Source organism: Procambarus clarkii, chromosome 44, assembly GCF_040958095.1.
Source record: "Procambarus clarkii isolate CNS0578487 chromosome 44, FALCON_Pclarkii_2.0, whole genome shotgun sequence".
NCBI lineage: Eukaryota > Metazoa > Arthropoda > Malacostraca > Decapoda > Cambaridae > Procambarus > Procambarus clarkii.
Window position 1 is genome coordinate 14258452 of NC_091193.1, and position 15403 is coordinate 14273854.

General features: G+C 40.0%; 1 protein-coding gene across 1 annotated transcript; it reads left to right on the top strand.

The window, feature by feature from the left end:
* Nucleotides 1-553: 553 nt before the first annotated feature.
* On the top strand, nucleotides 554-10959 carry LOC123745129 (antifreeze protein Maxi-like). The gene is made up of 2 exons (XM_069300466.1): nucleotides 554-734; nucleotides 10505-10959. The coding sequence occupies exons 1-2, from the start codon at nucleotides 554-556 to the stop codon at nucleotides 10957-10959; spliced, it is 636 nt and encodes a 211-aa protein (XP_069156567.1).
* The last annotated feature ends 4444 nt before the right edge of the window (nucleotides 10960-15403 follow it).

Genomic DNA, 15403 nt, shown 5'->3' on the forward strand with positions numbered 1-15403 from the left:
AACTATGAACAACCACAATGAACAACCATAAACAACTATGAACAACCACAATGAACAACCATAAACAACTATGAACAACCACAATGAACAACCATAAACAATAACTATGAAAACAACCGTGAACAATAATCATGAACAACCATAAATTACTATAATGAACATCCATCAACCATCCCAAAACACCATAAACGACCACCATGAACAACCACAATGAACAATGAACTACCACCATGAACCATGAAAAAGAAGCTGCACCGATAAAGCTCGAGGGAAATTTGGTGGTTGATTCTCCAGAACTTCTCTAAAAAATGGTAACCAAATTGGACTTTATTTTCATGTGCAATTTTAGTTTGGCTTCGTATTTTTTTCCAGTTTTTAGGGGTTGCTGCTGAAGCTGCTGCTGCTGCTGTTCATGCTGCTGTAGCTGTTGCAGATGCTGCTGTAACTGTTGCTGTTGATGCTGTTGTTGCTGCAGCTACTTTTGATACTACTGCTGCTGTTATTGATGCTGCTACTTATTGATGCTGCTGCTGCTATTGATGCTAGTGCTGCTATGGATGCTGCTGCTATTGATGCTGCTGCTGTTGATGCTGCTGTTGATGCTGTTATTGATACTGATGAAGCTGTTGCTGTTGTAGAAGCGGCTACTGTTGTTGAAGCTGCTACTGTTGTTGTAGAAGCTGCTGCTGTAGAAGCTGTTGTTGATGCTGTAGCTGCTGGTACTGTTGCAGATGGTACTCGTAGCTGTTGCTGATGCTATTGTTGGTGGAATCGCCGATTTAGGTGCCACAGTTGACGCGGCTCCAGCTTCTGCAGTTGCTATTGTTGATCCTTCTGCCTGCTGCAGCCGCTGCTGCTGCTGCAACTCCTGCTGCTGCTGCGGCTCCTGCCAGGGTAGTTGGAATGCTGATGAAGTTATTGGTGCATTTCAACTTTTTTTTTTGGGGTGGGGGGGTTTGTTTCTGACCTTTTTTTCCATTTTTGTTCCCAGGAACTCTTCGCCAACCGAGCCAATTCTTGTTTTGTTTTAAGAATTTACATGCATGACGGAACGTGATCGTACTATACTGGTGCTCTGCAACAGCTTTATTTCTTGCGTTGATATTTATTTCTATATATTTCTTTTTTTGGGTGAATTGTGTGATGGAAATCGCTGCATGCATGGCTGAAACGGCGGGACGATATATGTGGAAAGCACGACTTGTTCTCCCTCCTCCTTCCTGGCTCTCCTCCTCCTCCTCCTCCTCCTCCTCCTCCTTCCTTCAATTTTACTCCATTGTTCTTCTCAGTCTTCAGTCATTCATTCGTTCAACTTGCTGAAACCATCTTAGTATAATATTCTCAACCTTGTAGGTTATTGACTTCTTTCACTCTTTCTCTCTCTCTCTCTCTCTCTCTCTCTCTCTCTCTCTCTCTCTCTCTCTCTCTCTCTCTCTCTCTCTCCCCCCCCCCTTCCAAATACGACCCTATGGTTTTCAGAGTAACTATTTCCATTGCACTAATTTCTAATATTCCACGTGCATACCATCACACTGTAATCATGCTTAAGAGTTGGCGCTACATGTACGTCTCATTTCGTACCTTACGGTCACCCCCAACTCTCCCCCCCTCAAACGTATAAATTATAAAACACAGTGAAAAGTAGCGGCTAAAAAAATCCACGTTTTCTATGGATCGGTAGGTTAGGTGGCTCGGGCTAGGGCGTTTCTGGTTAGGTTAGCACTTCGTATTTTGCACATTGTGGTAAATCAAAAGACTGGGCGGCTGCTCCACCATTTGCGTAGGCAACGCTCTGCCCGAAACTATTGGCGTTGTGGTTATCCTGACCCGGGCCCCAAGGTTCAAGAAAAAGCATTCAAGCAACCCCCCTTATAAAACCTGTACATCTTTCTTCAATCTTCGGCAGGCTTTGTTTACATTTATTAAAGAGTCTACGTGGCCCCTGAAGCCTCTCAATCAATTGTTGTTATTGTTATGAATCGTCTCCTGGTGTTCCGGGGCTCTTGAACTCTCTAATAATTAATTGCAAACAAAGCCGCCAAAGATCGAGAAATTGTGTGAATAATTATGTGCTGGAATTTGTCAATGTCTTCTCTCTCTCTCTCCACCTCGATTATATTATCTGTTGTCCACCTTAACATTTAAGTCTTCTGACTTTATATATATATATATATATATATATATATATATATATATATATATATATATATATATTATATATATATATATATATATATATATATATATATATATATATATATATACACATATATATATATATATATATATATATATATATATATATATATATATATATATATATATATATATATATATATATATATATATATGTTTCATTGAATATGACCGCATATTCTGTATTTATTATTTTCTGGTTTAGGGCTTCTATCCCTCTAACTATTTTCTTAGCATCAGGGCTTAATTGAAATAGGAGTTCTCCAAAACTCATTTTCGTACTTTTAAGGTGAAGAAAAGAAGTGATTTACTATAGAGTGTATTACACTTATTTGTATAATTTGCACGACGTTTCGAACCTCCATGGTTCATTCTCAAGTGAACAGATCTTACAATACTAGTTGATTTTATACCCGCATTAGGTCAGGTGATAATACAATGAAGGTGAAAACATGGGGGGATACATAAGGGATAAACATAGGGGCTGCAGAAGGCTTATTGGCCCATACGAGGCATCTCCTATCTAAACACAAAGATTAATCCAGTGTAATTGGCGATAGGAGATGATAGGAGATAGGAGATGGTTTAAATAGGAGATGCCTCGTATGGGCCAATAAGCCTTCTGCAGCCCCTATGTTTATCCCTTATGTATCCCCCCATGTTTTCACCTTCATTGTATTATCACCTGACCTAATGCGGGTATAAAATCAACTAGTATTGTAAGATCTGTTCACTTGAGAATGAACCATGGAGGTTCGAAACGTCGTGCAAATTATACAAATAAGTGTAATACACTATAGTAAATCACTTCTTTTCTTCACCTTAAAAGTACGAAAATGAGTTTTGGAGAACTCCTATTTCAATTAAGCCCTGATGCTAAGAAAATAGTTAGAGGGATAGAAGCCCTAAACCAGAAAATAATAAATACAGAATATGCGGTCATATTCAATGAAACATGTTTGAAAGAAAACCTGCTGCCAGTATACACTAATATATATATATATGCGAACAAGCCTGAATGGTCCCCAGGACATATGCAACTGAATATATATATATATATATATATATATATATATATATATATATATATATATATGTTCCTTAATGGAGCCCTGTTGTTTATGCATCGTTAAACGCCTAGAAAGAGATGTTGTTGTCTTGCCTATATACTGGGTTTTTTGGAGCTTACAGTCCCCAAGTGGGCATTTGAAGGCATAGACGACGTTAGTCTCTTTTAAAGCGTTCTGTTTCGTGTCTGGAGAGTTTCTCATGAGTAGGCTGGCCGTTTTTCTGGTTTTATAGTAAATCGTCAGTTGTATCCTCTGATTTTTGTCTGTAGGGATAACGTTTCTATTAACAATATCTTTCAGGACCCTTTCCTCTGTTTTATGAGCTGTGGAAAAGAAGTTCCTGTAAAATAGTCTAATAGGGGGTATAGGTGTTGTGTTAGTTGTCTCTTCGGAGGTTGCATGGCTTTTCACTTTCCTTCTTATGATGTCTTCGATGAAACCATTGGAGAAGCCGTTATTGACTAGAACCTGCCTTACCCTACAGAGTTCTTCGTCGACTTGCTTCCATTCTGAGCTGTGGCTGAGAGCACGGTCGACGTATGCGTTAACAACACTCCTCTTGTACCTGTCAGGGCAGTCGCTGTTGGCATTTAGGCACATTCCTATGTTTGTTTCCTTTGTGTAGACTGCAGTGTGGAAACCTCCGCCCTTTTCCATGACTGTTACATCTAGAAAAGGCAGCTTCCCATCCTTTTCCGTCTCGTAAGTGAAACGCAGCACGGAACTCTGCTCAAATGCCTCCTTCAGCTCCTGCAGATGTCTGACATCAGGTACCTGTGTAAAAATGTCGTCAACATACCTGCAGTATGTTGACGACATTTTATGTTATGTATGTTCGACGACTGCAGTATGTTATGTATGTTCTTTTCCACAGCTCATAAAACAGAGGAAAGGGTCCTGAAAGATATTGTTAATAGAAACGTTATCCCTACAGACAAAAATCAGAGGATACAACTGACGATTTACTATAAAACCAGAAAAACGGCCAGCCTACTCATGAGAAACTCTCCAGACACGAAACAGAACGCTTTAAAAGAGACTAACGTCGTCTATGCCTTCAAATGCCCACTTGGGGACTGTAAGCTCCAAAAAACCCAGTATATAGGCAAGACAACAACATCTCTTTCTAGGCGTTTAACGATGCATAAACAACAGGGCTCCATTAAGGAACATATAATCTCTTCCCATAACCAAACCATCGCCAGAGAAATCCTAGTAAACAACACAGAAATCATCGATAGATACAGCGATAGCAGGCGGCTTGACGTTTGCGAGGCACTACACATCAAGAAGTCAACACCAGCAATCAACAGCCAATTATTGCACAACTATATTCTACCCACCTCAAGACTCCGCTCCAATATAGAAGCATCAAGAAATATGGACCAATAGGCTTTCTACAAACACTTCTATTCAATACCCATTGTTTCTGTTCTGTCTTGTGTTGATACTTTTAATACCCTATTAATATCCTCTAGTGTTCTGTCTTGTGTTAATGCCACATCATCCTTCCCACCTCACTCAAATGTAATGCCACATCACCCTTCCCACCTCACTCATATATATATATATATATATATATATATATATATATATATATATATATATATATATATATATATATATATATATATATATATATATATAATTAGATAACCAGTGTCACACTGTAGACAACCCATGACGTTCAACTTACATTAATTTCAAACCGGTTACTCAGTAAATCATTAATTTTGTTGCTCTCTCTCTCTCTCTCTTTGTTAACACTTTGTCAATATATCACGTTATCATGTCCCGCCAGACACATCCGTTATGCTTAAGTTCGTGGCGCCGGGAGACTCGTCTGGGATTCTAAAGTTTTTGAGTTTGGGAGATGTGGGACCTGCCGTCGTAGAACAAACTCTCACGTGACGTCAAATAAAAAACAATCTTACAAAGTTAATACTAAAAAAAAAAAAAGGTGAAGTCAAAGAAATCATCTAACAAATGAGCAACCATATATCACGTTATATGGCAACCAGATATCACATTATAAGCCATATATGGTTTAGTACTGCATAAATTAATCCTAATATAAACCAAATTATCGAAAATAAATTAAAAACGATAACCAAATAAATCATTGAAATCGAATAAGACAAAAATTTAAATTACACACTAAATATTATCAAAATGCAATTCCAGAAATTTGAAGCAGAGGCTTTTGAGTGTTCACAAGGAAAATTAACAAATAGTTTGTATTAATTTTAGCGAATAACAAAAAAAGAGAGATAAGTAGAAAAACGATAGCGTGCAACGACGGTGATCAAACTTGCAAAGAATGTTTGCAAGAATGTTGCTGGAAGCGTCGTCTTCTAGACAGTGACGTATGGCGCAACTTGCCGCTGACAAATTATTGAGTGATCACTGTTGGGGGGCTCCGCTGGTTATCACAGGGGGAGGGCGGGGGAAGAGAGGGGGTTCTTGTATGGGGTAAAGTGGGGAGGAGGGAGGGAGGGGGAGATGTAACGCTTAACTGCTGTTAGTGCGTTCGTGAGCACTATAAGAGGTGCGCATATGCGTTTGTTTATATTTTCAGTGCCTTATGGGGGTTTGGGGGGAGGGGAGTTCCCCCTGTGTGCGTTCAATGCCCCATGAAGATGGGGGAGGGGGGGGGTCACATACTATGCATTCGTTGTGATATTTAATATTATAACTTCCGCTCTCTCTATACATTTGCTTACGAAACAAAACATTGTCTGCGACTCATTATAAAACAATATAATGTTTTTGAATACAGTGCCCACGAGTCTATACATTGCCTACGACTCGGCAACATCCTTATTTGCCACAGACGGCAAACCACTTCGCAAGTTGGCATGTTCTTTTTTTGTCCCCCAGTCCACAAATATAAACTAAATATTTATGCTTGGATTCCTTTGCAACCTCTATCATCTGGAATCCTTTCCAGCCTGCATCATAAAGATTACTTTCCTTTTTTGTTAACAAGTAAAACAATTTTGTTAACAAGTACAAGTAAAATATATATTTTTTAAATTCTGATGTCACACCAGCATGAACAATGGAAATCATATTTAAAAAATATTAGTTTTTTCTTTTATTGAAGCTTTGAAAACGATAAACACGTTTTTCATCCTGGTTTCTATCACATAACAAATAAACTTTGCAAAAAGTCTAATATAACCGAAAGTTTACATTAACAACCACCAGGAACAATCTTTATAAATAACAACAATAATAAATCAATAATAAACCACGAGAAAATCTACCCTAGAAAAAAATTTACTTGAACTTTATCAGAAGAAAACCAGCGAATATTTACAAAATTATGTCAACAAAATCCAAATCTTGAATCATCTTAAAAGGACCAAGGTGAGTGCACTGATTTTATTTTATATTTTTTTTTACAACCACTCACAAAATTCTCATACATGATCATCTGAGAAATGTACTGAAATGAAAAATGAATACTTCTCATCTGGTTGTGTTGGCGCGGTGTTGTAATTACCCATTACACAGTCGTCTCTCACAAGTCTGCAATTATGATGAGTGAACGTTTATGAGCGAGCTATGTAATAGAGTACTTGTGGTGGGGGGAAGAGGTGCATGGTGGCAGAGAACGTGTGTAGGGAGGGGGGAGAGAGAGGAATTGTGGGGAGGGGGGGGAGTGCGTGTGTGGGGGGGGGAAGAAAGTGCGTGTGTGTGTGTGGGGGGAGTTGTGTTCGTGTGTGTGTGTGTGGGGGGGGTGTGTTTGTGTGTAGGGGGGAATAGAGTGCGTGTGTGGGAGGGAGAGTGCGCGCATGCGTGCGTGAGAGAACCTGTGGGAGAGGACGGTTTGGAAAGTGTAGGCATTTGATTTGGGAGTGTGTGGGTGAATGGTGGAATAAAATACTGAAGCCAGAGAGGCTTGGCGTGTAAGAACAGTTGTGGGTGGAATGTGGAAGCGGGGAGTGTGAGGGAGGGGGAGGCGGAAAGGGAGGGGAGGGAGAAGGATGGATGGAAGAGAGGTGAGGAAGGGGGGCTACGGAGTTGGATATTGTGCGGGGAGGGGGGGGGGTGAGTTGGGAGGGGGATAGAAGTCTTTGATGTTTTCGCTGGACTGAAAATATATCTATATCTGTGTGTGTGTGTGTGTGTGTGGTGTGTTCATTATATATATATATATATATATATATATATATATATATATATATATATATATATATATATATATATATATATATATATATATATATATATATATATATATATATATATAGTTCCAAATAGGCCAAGTTGCCTAACAAGCTAAATTATCTTGAAATATTATATTTAAACAAATTCTTACGGAATGATAAAGCTTTGCATTACATTATAAATTTATATTATTTCAATTTAAGTCAAAATTAACAGAAATTTGATAAACTATTATCATAACCTAATACACCTAAGTCAGTAATTCATGTTCCCAATATATTAATATTATTAGGAAACATGGAACAAGCCTCTTGTTCCATGTTTGCAAAAGTGTTAATGAGAAAGTTCGCAAGTTAATTTTTTTTTTACCCCCTTCCCAAAGCAGCATATTTATAGTATTCTTAATTGAAGTTAGAAACACAAAAGCCTGAGGAATAATGAAGATAAACTTGCCTTAGAATATCGGAGAGGACGCGGTTATAGTGACCTTATTCAAACATTCCTCTGGGTTGTTACTATTATTATTTTTAAAAGGAATCACGTACGAATTGATATTTTCCTCTAGCTGGTCTATATAATGACCATAAATCAAAGTTGTTCGCTCTGGCAATAAGAGATACGTGCTCCAACATTACTGGATAAAATTAAAGGGTGTGTGAAGGAGGGCGGGGGCCATTGGGGAAGGGGTGGTTAATGGGTGCGTGATTGGGGGAGGGGTGCTGTTTAGTGGGTATATGTTTGGGGAGGGGGAAGGGACTATTTAATGGGTGTGTGTAGGGAGCAGGGGTGTGTGTGTTTGTGTGTGTACGATGGGGCTGAGAGTGATGGACGGAGGTCTTCTTAAGATTTGTGATGAGAGGTGTGTGTTTGTGTATGTGTGTGTGTGTGTGTGTGGGTGTATGCACGCGCGTGCTGTGAGCGGGAGTGATGTGGGAGCGTGTGACGAGTAAGAGAGGAGAGGCCGCCGCTCCACGCCTCACTCTGCTGCACACTTAACACACTGCTTCACACTGAGGTCCGCCTGCACTAAATGATATACATGAAGCCAATATTTACAAACTTCTGCCAATAGCTGGGCACTGAGGTGGCAAATATATATTCGCCAGGGAGTCGGTCGCGCCTCCGCCAGACAGGAAATCCATATTTACCCCTGCAGCCTTCAGCCTCACCTGCCTTTAGACTCTTGGTACAGTGTGAGATGCACTGAGTGACATCTGTCTGACTGTACACTGAGTAGCAACAGTGAGTGAGTGTGTGTGTGTGTGTGTGTGTGTGTGTGTGTGTGTGTGTGTGTGTGTGTGTGTGTGTGTGTGTGCGTGTGTGTGTGTGTGTGTGTGTATGTGTGTGTGTGTGTGTGTGTGTATGTGTGTGTGTGTGTGTGTATGTGTGTGTGTATGTGTGTGTGTGTGTGTGTGTGTGTGTGTGTGTATGTGTGTGTGTGTGTGTGAGTATGTGTGTGTGTGAGTATGTGTGTGTGTGTGTGTGTGTGTGTGTGTGTGTGTGTGTGTGTGTGTGTGTGTGAGTATGTGTGTGTGTGTGTGTGTGTGTGTGTGTGTGTGTGTGTGTGTGTGTGTGTGTGTGTGTGTGTGTGTGTGTGTGTGAGTATGTGTGTGTGTGTGTGTGTGTGTGTGTGTGTGTGTGTGTGTGTGTGTGTGTGTGTGTGTGTGTGTGTGTGTGTGTGTGTGTTCACCGAGTAACCCAAGTGTGACAATTTCTCATGAATAACTTTTAGCCCAATGTGCTGAGCCATGGACTGATTGCACACAAGATTGTTAAATGCGGTTGACCTACGTTTCGTTATCAGTTATATAGTTTGGTGAGTATGTAACTGTTATGGCACTCTGTAGGGCGTCAATAAGTCTGTTGGCACTTCGCTCTAGGGACCTCCAGCGATTGTACACTAGTCTGTGTCTCCTGATGTATTGGAAAAGGAACAGAAAAGCATAACAATGACAAGCCCCTCAGTTACCCAAGAAATGCTGTATAAAGATGTTTATTATCAGTCTGTGGAGGGAAACAAGATGAAGATTGTACAGCCACGAAAGCCAAGTCAAACCCGTGTATATTCATAGCAGAAGAACGACGACACGGAATTACCAGATAGTCAGACAGTGAAAGAGGTGTACAGACTTAACAGAAAACCCCGTACTAAATGACAGGTTTCAAGACGTTTCAATTCAACACTATCAACTTGAGGATGAAGGAATATAGTGCACTACCTAACTAGAAGCTGCACGGCATCAAAGTGACATCAGGAAATATAAGCACCCAGTCTTATTCCCAAGTAAAGGTGTTAATCGCCTTAGATTACACGCCTACACTCTCACAGTCAAGCACAGCGTCAAGAGTGACTCAGTTGTCAACATATAACCGTGATAGTCCAACTCGGTATAGTAAGCAAGTGGTGGTTGTGGTGTCTCGGACCAACCTGAAACCCGGGTAACCAGTCCTAGGTACCTCTGACGACTTGGTCAGCATAACACCAGGTATAGCAGCATGTGGCCTCGGTTGTCGTCGATTGCTGGACCAGCATCAACTGCTCGTGCATCAATGGTCGCCCCTCTACCCTAGACTCTAGTGGCCAGTCTGGCACAAGAACGATCAGCGTGTGAGCTGGTCCAGAAGCCCGAGTGGCAGGCCATAATTCTTGCCAACCAACATACTGGCAGTTCGGGTTCTTCCTCGAGCTGTAGTTTACCGGAGTTTTTTTTTAGAATAAAAATTATGCGCCTTCATCTAGAGGAATCACTAATGACTATAAACAAAGACTATGTGGAGGTAGGTCAGGTACCACCCGGACCTGAAACAGGACTCTGCATTGTTCTATTTAGGTACAGGTTAATTAACCTGGTTCTCGTTTTACAATCGTGTTTTTATTTGGTTTAGAAGCAGCTGTTTAAATCAGCAGGTAAGTCAAGGATTAGAGAGTTAGTAGTGCCTGATAAACTCTTGTATGTCAACAGACACCTGCATGGTGGTGCTGAAACTAGAATACAATTGAAAAACGGCGGTGGAATGTAAGAAATGAGATTGTTGGAATTAGAGTAAGCACATCACGTTAGAAGAATGCCTACACGCCGATGCAACCCACATAGACGCCGCTGCGTCCCACCTAGACGCCGCTGCGTCCCTCCTAGACGCCGCTGCGTCCCACCTAGACGCCGCTGCGTCCCTCCTAGACGCCGTTGCGTCCATTCTAGACGCCGCTGCGTCCCTCCTAGACGCCGCTGCGTCCTACCTAGACGCCGCTGCGTCCCACCTAGACGCCGCTACGTCCATTCTAGACGCCGCCGTATCCCACCTAGACGCCGCTGCGTCCCTCCTAGACGCCGCTGCGTCCATCCTAGGCGCCACTGCGTCCGTCCTAGACACCGCTGCGTCCCACCTAGACGCCGCTGCGTCCCACCTAGACGCTGCGTCGTGCCAACCTGAGACAGAGGGCCAGGCGGACAAGGGTTCCGGAGCGCGACTCGAGCAGACAAATAAACAAGATACCGTGTCGCCGGTGTCACTCTAATCTCCACTCCGGCAAGACAAAACACTGCAGCAGACCCGTGAGTCAGGGCTCAGGGAGGAAGGAAAATTTGTCTTTGGACCAAGATGTCATGGGAGGCTTTATTGCTGTGTAATTCCTTGGTATTCGTACACGCTTCTTGGTGTTCGTACACATTCTTGGTGTTCGTTTACACACTTCTTGGTGTTTATACATTACTTTTTTAATATTATTATTCAGTACTTTAATAAATATTTTGTGGAGTAGATTCAACGGAAAATCTTTCAATTCTATACCTGTAAAATAATAATATTAATATTCATAATAATAATAAATAATAAGAAACAATACAATGTTCATAGTAATTAAATAAACATTAACCTTAAATCAAAGAAAATATTAAAGTGGAGCGTCAACGACTTAAAACATTGTCTACAATCTCATTTAAAGATAAAACACATTCATTAGAATGAGATCCCTTTCTGATTCCTATTATTACACCCTTTATTACTCTCTTTATTACACTTTACCTTCCGTACCTTTTGCCTTGCTCTTTTCTTCCTCCAAGATTTCCATCTCCTCACCTCTCTTTCTCGCCTACTTAATACCTTTGCCTCCCTCGTCTCATCACAATCGACTTTATAATGGTCCAGGACGGAATGAAACGTCTTCGTCCCTTCAATTTCTAGTGAGTGCTTTGGTCAACACTTTCATTAGGTAAAACAAGTGAATACCAGTCCTTAAAAACTGTAAAAAAAATGTAGTTGATTATAAATGAGGCAAGAGGTAAAACCTGTAGGCAGGCAGAGACGGTTTCAAGCCTTTGTGAATCATTAAGTTGAGAAGTGACTCCCGGCGTTTTAATACTTCACGTGACAAGAAAGTTTCATATGAAATGACAAATGAAAATAAAAGTGAAGGGGGGAGAAGTTGAGGATTTAGAGGGGACCCTATAACGTAGAAAACAAAAGGCCTTATGGCATTATAATTCAAACAAAAGCTTTTTTTTTTACAATGTATGCAATAATTCGGAAATATAAATTAGGGTCAATATGTTCAATATTAATAATAAATGTGGGGAAGAAGTCATATATTTAATAATTAACATATCGAGATGATAAAATAATTTAAGTTCTATGATAATGCTATATAGATATGTGGGCTGCGTCGATAATGTTAACGTATAAAACTGGTTGTGCCACGTCAATATTATTGACGTCCAAACTGGGTGTTTTGCCTCAATAACGTGCTCACTGAAAAAGAAATATAATAGAGGCTGCCTCAAAATATCTTTGGGAGAAAATAGTAAAATTCACTTCTCGAAGATGAAGAGACAGAGACGCGTTGGATGAGAGCCGAAATAGTCATAAAGAATATGCGTGAGTGTGTGTGTGTGTGTGTGTGTGTGTGTGTGTGTGTGTGTGTGTGAGAGAGAGAGAGAGAGAGAGAGAGAGAGAGAGAGAGAGAGAGAGAGAGAGAGAGAGAGAGAGAGAGAGAGAGAGAGAGAGAGAGAGAGAGAGAAAGGCGTGAAATGAGTCGCGTGTCCTGAAAGATTGAGTGGATGCAGTGACTTGTCTTTTTAACATATAAAAGACACCGAAATAGAATATAAATTCGTTGCGCTATTCCTGGACGGGGCCGCAAAGTATTACAAACAGCCAGAGCGAGTACTGAAGAAAATTAATAAGATTTGAGCACTTTTTTTTAAAGAAAGGTTAAAAAAATGAACTTCCAAACATAGACGAGATTTTCTGTGTTTTTTTGTTTATGTTTACCAAATTCTTACATGTGGTGCATCTTTGATAATTAACTCGGGATTAATTGTATACAGTTACTGAATTTCATGCAAACAAAATTATTGCACAAATTAATGTTGATTATTGTTAGCTGAAATTTGCTGATAACAGTAATGTTTTAATTTTAATGAGAATTAATTTTTATCGAATTTTATCATGCAGAGAGGTGTAAATCCAGCACTGTCAATCATCAACCTTAATATAATATTTTACAAAAGCAAATTATTTTAAAAGGCATTTTTCGTATTTGTGTTTAATATTTTTTAGTTGTGCTATTGCAAAGACATAACATTGGCATCGAGGGAGAAATACATAGTTCTCTTCAAACAAACGATTCGCCAGTTGCTTTCAAAACCTACCTAAACTAACCTAGCCAAACTAACCCTTACCTGTCTTAACCTAACCCAATCAAAAATAATCTAACAGCCTCTGAGTCTTGCGCAGGACAAACGTTTTCTTTAGCATCACTTTTGTCACCAAAAGGCACACGTTTTGGCTCAAGAGACCCTTCGTACAAGTGTATTTGCAACAAGGAGGAAGCCAACACATATGGCTTGCATGGTCAACATTTCGGAAGTTCCAAGAGTTGGACTTGCCATAGCCCGTTTCACCCCATTCCCCAGAGAACCTCCATGTCTTCTGGCCCAAAAACCCGTAAAGTCCTGAGCTTCGGCTACACGGTACCACAGTATACTCCGAGAAGCATGGTAGACAACTGGTGTAGGACTAAACATGTGTATCCACCCCGGCTGACATCTGTAACACCTTTAGTGTTCAGGCCTGTGGCGCAGCCAACCGTTGGCCAGCAGATAAATCTAACTACTACAGACAACTGGAACATCGGTGCACATTTGTCTCTAAACCTATCTGAGACCCACTAGGTGGTCCCTTGGGGGGGGGGGAGTTTGTCACGAGCTTTTTTCAAAGAATTGGATTTTAGGGTCACTGACACAACTAAAGACTGAAGGGCTAGCAGCAGTTTCCTGTTTCAGCGTCTTAGCGTAGAGATCCAGAGGGAAAACGCGTGCGGTATACGGTTCCTACTCGGAATTTGAGAAGCTTCATATGATTCATAAACTTTAACTTTCCAACTTTTTATTGTAATCATTAACTTGCGCAATTTTTTATATACAATTGAACACAATTCAACTAGTCTTGATTACTTTATATACGAAGAAAAACTAAGCACCATGAATTTGGTTGCTTCAGAATGAACATCTCTCTTGGAGAGAATTCGTTAATCGTGAGAGATTGATACAAAAAAAATATAAAACAAGTTTTTCTTAATAGGAGCATTAAGAATATCATTTACTAGTTATTTATATAAAATTAAAATAAAGATATTAAATTTCAAAGTGTACAACAAAAATACGTCTTAATTCTTATGGGATGTAATGTTATAATTGACGATTAGGCGATTAATATAAAAAAAGTTAATCATAGTTCACTAAATGCTAGCATATGCAAGTTTACATTCGGTGCAGGAAACTAATTGGCTCCAAGTGTAGTTAAATTCGTATCAAGTAAGAATTTTTCATATTACTCAACATAAAGAAAAATCCGGATATCAAACTTTCTCTCTGAGAATTTCATCCATTAGGGTTAATTCGCCAGTTCATTTATCTTTCAACATCAGCATTAATGAGATGCTGAATTTCATAGTACCAGAAGCCAAAACTTCCAGAATTATCAAAAAGTATATAATCAAATCAAATGTCCGTTGAAAGTAATTCAATATTTAACCTCATAACGCCGCCTTCGAAGCTTCCAATCATTTACAATCCCGGCAAAGCAACAGGCCATAATTCCTATGTTATCGAGAACACTGTAACAAATTAAGATGGTCTAGTGGAATTGATGCGACACTTTCTACGCATTCCAAGTCTAATGAAGATTGGCCCGCTTTAAGTTAGCAAGGCTTGCCTAGCTTAGTTCACGTTTGAAACAAGAATCACTTCCAATTTAACGCTTTCCAAACCATTAGACTGCCGAAATATCCACACTAAATGGACAGTTTTTATCCGAATGAAAGATGCTTGTGTTAAATAACCGCAAGACAGTTTAACTTGCATAGTGGAGATTCTGGATTAAAAAAGGAGAACACTATCACTTCTTGTTTTATTGGATTATTATCCAGATAGCAGTCAGTAGAGTCATTATCAGGTACTGATCTGTGTACAGCCGTTATATCCACCATAAGCGCTCAGTAGTCACCGTTCAGACACTTATTCCCCAAGTATGTCAAGAACATAACAACGACTATATTTCGGAGCAAAAATTATTGGCGCCGTTTCTTTGGGGTTTCGACCTGCTCTCAAGAACATTTCCATTACAGAGATCATCGATACATCACTTACCAATACTCTTGGACACCCAAGGTTCAGTAACATTCTTCCTTTCCTGTACCGTAATAGAACACTGTTACAGCGACCTTCTCCCTCTCCTCCCTCTCCTTCCTAATGCCAGAGTTATATAAACAAAAACAAAAGCCTGGAACGCTTGCACGCTCATGCAACTTAAATAAAAATGATTAAAATCAATAATGTGATATTGCGAGCAGGAACCGTGGCCAGATTTGGCAGTAATGATGGCACAAATATTTTCCCTGTCACGGATATTGGGCTTTTTATTCTCGTTAAACACAATTATTGAATAAAATGGCGTATATAATG

Excerpts from the sequence above, each read along its gene's own strand:
- LOC123745129 (XM_069300466.1), top strand. The coding sequence starts at position 554 with ATGGATGCTGCTGCTATTGATGCTGCTGCTGTTGATGCTGCTGTTGAT. Across the intron at positions 735-10,504 it reads TGCTGGTACTGTTGCAGATG|AAGAATGCCTACACGCCGAT; the intron begins GTACTCGTAGCT and ends ACATCACGTTAG.